General features: G+C 42.9%; 1 protein-coding gene across 1 annotated transcript in view; it reads left to right on the top strand.

The window, feature by feature from the left end:
- Positions 1–432: 432 nt before the first annotated feature.
- The window catches only part of RAB38 (RAB38, member RAS oncogene family), a 63439-nt gene continuing 57669 nt past the window's right edge, over positions 433–6202 (top strand). Inside the window, exon 1 of the mRNA XM_032168103.2 lies at positions 433–693. Within this exon, the coding sequence (XP_032023994.1) occupies positions 492–693 (202 nt within the window). The 5' untranslated portion in view covers positions 433–491. The remainder of the gene's footprint in view (positions 694–6202) is intronic.

Genomic DNA, 6202 nt, shown 5'->3' with positions numbered 1-6202 from the left:
GTCTTGGGCTTCCTAATACTGTACTTTCTCTCTACAGTGTGGGGTGGTTCGGAGCCCTGTGACTTCAGACCTGTGTTCAGCGGGGCCTTTCACCGGCCATCTCCCGCAGAGTACTTTTTCCCAATCAGTTTTTTCGCAAGCAAAACGTGGAAAATAAGATCCACACCTCACAAATTTGTGGCCAGGGTCACAGGCGAAAACAGCTCTTCGGAAACTCTAAAGCGCCAGATAAATAAGCGCTGCAACAGGCAACCACACGTGAACCCCTTTCAGCTGCCAGTCCCGGGACTAGCTCCTGTCTCCTCCCCTCTCCAAGACCGCGGAGTAGGAAGGAGGATTAACCCTTAGGGGAGGAGTTCCGCCCCCCAGCCCCCGCCCCGCCGCCCACGCCTCTCTCTGCACCTACACTTGCGCTCTCCAAGTCTCTCTCGTGCGCAGATCCCAGGCTGCGCTTCCCTGGTCAGGCACGGCACGGCGGGCCGGCCGCCAGGATGCAGGCCCCGCACAGGGAGCACCTGTACAAGTTGCTGGTGATTGGCGACCTGGGCGTGGGGAAGACCAGCATCATCAAGCGCTACGTGCACCAGAACTTCTCCTCGCACTACCGAGCCACAATCGGCGTGGACTTCGCGCTGAAGGTGCTCCACTGGGACCCGGAGACTGTGGTGCGCCTGCAGCTCTGGGATATCGCAGGTGAGCGTCGGGGGAGGGGGTGAGGGGGCTAGAGCGCCTCGCGGCCAGTTTCCAGTCTCGAGGCCAGTTTCCAGTCTCGAGGCAGAGGCTTGCGGCCAAGCGTGAGATTAAAATCACTAGGTCGCGAGGCAGTTTTTCCTGGTGGGCTGGAAACTTAGTTTCAAAGAAAAGAAAAACGTTTGAAACTTCAAGTGCATTCCCTGGCGCTTTTGGCCTATTGATTTAGCTCCTTCCCGCACAGTCCCCTGGGATCTCTCTGCCCAGAGCAGGCCTCCCCAGGGAACCAGAGGAAGACTGTCTGCAATTGCATTCTGTTCTCCACTCCAGCTCGTTTTCTGGGCGCGGGCAGTTCTGCCAGTGACGCAGCCCAGTGTCACGCACGTCCTTCCGTGCAGGGGCCGACTGAGGGGAAGCCCCTAGGCTGGTTCACAGCGGAAACCGGGATAGTTCCAGGCTGGCTGGAGTTTGCCCATTCCTGTCTTCAGTCGCTCACATTATTTCAAATTTTGTCACCTTTCTCTCTGCTCTTAAAGGAGTTTGAGGGTTTTGTTTTGTTTTGTTTTTGCTTTTTGCTTTCAGGAAGCCAAGTACTTTTGTGTGTATATGTCAGGTGCAAAGTATTCTTTCTCTCTCTTTTTCTATATTTCTATCTCTCTGGCTGTCTTCTATGAAAAGGAGGTTGTGTATATATTTTAAGGCCATTTTTATGTAAGGGTCTATGATAGCCTTATGATTTCTTGATTTGGCCCTAAAGTTTTCATTGAGAAATCTGGAAAATGAGGGGTTGTTTGTTTTTGCTTTTTACAATATTTAAAATCAGATGTTGACTCTACAGGTTTGTACCAGAAGTTAGGCCTTGTCAAAAGTGAGGGTGCAAAGTATCTACTCCAAGTGTGAATCCTTGGACAAGGCTGTTTGCAACCCGGGCATGACCAACTCCTCATTACAGATTTTAGCCCTGCCACTGACTTAACTTGCTCAGTGGCTTTGGACAAGTCTCTTCAGCTCAGTTGCATCACTGTTAAGTGGAAAGGAGTTGGGCAAGGGTCAAGGATCTTCTGCTCAGAAGTTTTAAGGTCTTCTGGGATTCTCCATGGGAACAACTTCAAACAGTCTTATTTCATGGTCTGTGACACCAGGAACCTTTCGTTATAAATGCTGGACCCAAACTAGCCACTTCTGTTTCAGAAAATGGATTCATTTTAGCTGACGCATTTGATTGGAAACTCTTTATCATGGCTTGAAGCCAGAACAAATGTGGAAAATTTTTGAAAGGGCATTTGTGATCCGGGGAGTTTCGTGCCTCTTTAATCATGAAATGCCAGATCTTATTCTTTTAGCATGTGAACAGATGAACAGATTCATGCATTTGGAGTCATCTTCAGCTGCTCTAGTAGCAAGGGAGTTATCAGAGAACAGAAAATGTTATCAGCCACTGTTGGATGAAGCTTTTCATCTAAAAAATTCTATGTACTTTCTTGTTGCATGTCATAATGTCTGAAAACCCTTCTGGCTGCACGAAGGTCCTCAGGATTCAGATTTAGAAATGGCTTACTGTTTAAACGGGGTTGTAGCTGTAATTTGGACTTTTATATATAATCCAGGTAACAGCATGACAGCAGACAAGTTCTATGTCTGTAGCTTTCAGTCTCCTCACATAAACAGACGAGCTGGAAGGGTATTGTGATTAATAGCCCAAATTCCAGAGTTGAACTGCCTCCATCTGGATCCTTACTTTACTCTGCATGTAGTAGGTAATCTGAGGTAAGTTCTCTAACCTCCTTGTTTTAGTTTCCTTACTTGTAAACAGGGAGAATGCTTTCTCCCAATAGATGACAGGAGAGCAACCAACAGTGCTAGCTGAAGGTGATCATGCCTGTTCTCTAGGAGATCTGCAAGAATTATTATCACACTAGCTACCATTTTTTAAGCCTGTATAAATGCTAGGCAAGAAGGATATGATATATAAGTGCTTATTAATTCCTAATAAATTGTGATCCCAATATTACATATATATTCTGTCCCCAGGTTATCACCATTTTCAGCTTTGCTCCTGACATACTGTCAGGAGCAATTTAACTCCCAAGCTCGAAAACACTTCGTTAGCCGTGTTTGTAGACTGAAGTTGCAGTGGAGGCGATAGTCACAGAAGTCTGTATAAAGAAATCTGAAGTCTTGGGAAGTTCATTCTACGGTTACTGCGGTGGTGTTATGTTCAACATCTCAGTAGAGGAGCTTGTTTTTCCCAGAGCTCTAATGCTCAGTGGTAACCCGTCTTTAGCAGCCTTAAGCCCAAAGGCCCTGTTAGCTGAATTAGAGATTGGACAGCAGGCACAGTGTATTGGGTGAAAGCTAGGCCACTGTGGGAAATGGTTGGAACATGCATGTGCTCCACGTTTCGTGGTTTAAGCTGCATAGGGAGCCATGTGGATTATGAGTTCATGTGAAATCTAGCCTCAACTGCCCACCCAGACTCCAGTCAGCCAGGTGTACCTTATAGTACTTTTAAATCACAGCCTGTCTGTCCACAGATAAGAATGCATCTCTCCGTCCTTAGTGTTCAGCTCTGGTGTGTCCCCGGAGAGAACAGGTAGTGGAGGTTAGTGGGCCTAGCTTTGAGAAGGCTGTGGGTGTTCAATGGGATAGAGAAGACCTGCACTGTTCTGATAGGATATCATATACATTTGTTATTAAGGGAATCTTGGCTCAGCTAGACTCTTGATATTCATTTGGTTCAATGCCAAATAGGGCCCTTTTTAATCCACTAAATTCCCGTGATGTATCTCTTGTAGCCATGTAGATTGGCCAGTCTGATCTTGAAAGACTCCAGAAAGTATCTCTGGGGTATTGTGAAGTAGGCCTTGAAACAAGGTGATAAATCCCACCAAACCTCATAGGGGACAGCACTTGGCCTGGATTCCAGTGATTCCATGCTAGAGGGTCAGCTGGGTCAGCTGTGTGTTCAGAGGCTCTTGATAGAGTCAGAGAAATGAAGTAACTTTGCCTGAGGCCACCCAGCTAGTAGAGGAAGAGCCAGATTTGACCTGGTTCCGTTTGACTCAGAGTCAAGCCGTGCTCTTTGCACTTGCTGGCCTGTGTGTGCCTGGCACACAGCTGACCCACAAGGATTATGCTTTCTTCCTTTTTAAAGGTGTTGTTTCATTAGTAGGTGGGTTAAACTTACCTTCTCCTTTCTAACTGGATGTTTGATATTATTAAGTACCACTGTGCATTCAGTGAAAAGGAATGAATTAAAATCTATTTCTGAAAATTTTATCTTGATTAGGATGTGAATTTATAGAGTTTTTAAAAAATAGGTCAATTAGGGAAAATGAAAACAAAAAGTTCATACTTGAGACTCCACTTTTTTATTACTCTCCAAATCCAGAGACTATAATTGCTCATTCACCCTTTCAAAAAGAACTATACTATTTTGTCTAGAACTCTTGATGTGCTTTGGGACTCTGATGCAGGCATTGGGATATTTATAAGGATAGTAGCTAATATTTCTTAAGCCCTTATTCTTATGAATGTCCAGGCATATTTAATCTATAATTTCCCAGTATAATAGCTAGTTAGGCCACTAGAATTTAAAATTGACCATTGAATGTGTTTTCAAAATATTTGCTCTACTGTCCTTAATTTAAAAACAGAGCACTTCAGACATAGTTTAAATATATTCTAAATTATACTCTGAAAATATAATTAGGCAAACTGTGAAACCTTGCCAAACCTCAGTTGTCTCATCTATAAAATGATGATTATTTAATTTTCTGTGATACTTATTTTATCTTTTGTAGTCTCTGTAAGCAAAAGGTTATATTATCCCTGTCCTCAGGGTATAGGTAGCACATGGTCATTTATTCCAGCTTCTTTACTTACTAGCTTTGTGACTTGTGCAAATTCCTTAGCCTCTGTGCCTTGGTTTTCCGTCTGTAAAATGGGAATAATAACAATACCTGCATCTTAGAATTTTTGTAAGAATTAAAAGAGTTAATTTATGCAAAGCTGTGCCTTTATAAATAAAGGCACATAATAAATGCTGAATGATTGTTAGCTATTATTCCTGTTGTCATAATTGTTATTATTACAGACTGTTTTCACATACATTTTCCCACTTGATCTCCCCAGCATTGCTGAGGGTGTAGACAAGCAGATGGTCCTAAACCCAATTTTATTTAAAAAGATAAAAAATGAGAGAGGTAAGAGAGTTGCCTGAGATCATAAGTGGCAGAGGAGAATAGGAACAGTCGGTCTGTTTAGCTTCAGCTTACTTGTATGAGCGAGACAACCAAGTCTGTTGTTAATCAAAAAACCCAACTCCAGTTTTATATTGCTATAGTACAAAATAAATTAAGTTGGCAGACAATTTAGAGAGTGTTTCGAGTGTTTCTTTGCCATGTGAAAGTTTGACTGCAGAGCTCTGCTAAATAACAAATGCTTCTAAATACTTAAAATAAGATCTACCCTATAAGAAAAATATTTCCACTCAAGGCACATCTACACCAGCTTCCCCCACCTAAGCCATGTGACATGACAGCAGAAGAATACATTAACTGTCCCATAGACAAAGTAACAGGATGAGGGCAGCCCGGGCCCAGTGTCAGGAGTCCTTGGGCTAACTGACTCTTCATATCAGCAACTCTGACACTTATTTGGGTCACAGTGGTATGTTGTTTTAGAGTTTGTAAAGTTCTTTCAGGTTGTGAAATTCAACCAAATATAGAGTTCGAACTTAACTGTCTCTTTAGTACCAATTTCTAAAAGACTATTTCTTCAAGTATTTGTACAAGATGGGTCTTAAATGTCAAAGTAGTAGGTCTAGGAATGTAGAAAGAGCTAAATTTGGCGATGAGCGTGTCAAATAAACCCCCCCAAAATGCATATCGAGTCTGAGCCATGCTCCACTGGGCAGTTTATTGCCTTGTTTCTAGCCTAGCTAATTACAGATTTTCTAAATGCTACGTAAAATAACATGCTATGTGCTTATGGGTAAATAAGGTGTACGGTGAGCAAAAATGGTGAACTTTCAAAGTAGGAATGAGGGATTTATGGAGAAAACGCCTCAAGGCAGGACATGTCATGTCATCTGGGTTTTAGAGGACTGATTCTGATCGAAAAGCAGGTAGCAGCTTGACCAAGGAAAGCTAAGGCATTTGAGAGTGGGAGGGGATTGGAAAAAGTAGCTCTTTATTTGTGATTGGTTTATTCAGCAAATATATGTACATATATATAAAGTGCCTGGTATGTGAAAGTACTTAGGTGAGGGAAAAACAAAGAAGGATAATAATTGAATAAGATTTAATTCTTCATCCCAGCTTCATCAGCATGATGACACAAAAACAAATCACTGTTAACAATAAGTAAAGAGCATTGATAGACGTAACTTCAGAACACTCCCGTGGTGCAGAGATGTTGTCCACACCTTGTCCTCCTACTCTCTGAGACTAAATCTGAGGAAGTTGGCAAAACCTCAGGGCTAGTGTGATGTTTCTTGTGCCCTTACCTA

Source organism: Hylobates moloch, unplaced genomic scaffold, assembly GCF_009828535.3.
Source record: "Hylobates moloch isolate HMO894 unplaced genomic scaffold, HMol_V3 SCAFFOLD_11, whole genome shotgun sequence".
NCBI lineage: Eukaryota > Metazoa > Chordata > Mammalia > Primates > Hylobatidae > Hylobates > Hylobates moloch.
Note: the sequence above shows the minus strand (reverse complement) of the source record. Positions and strands in the feature narration are given on the sequence as shown.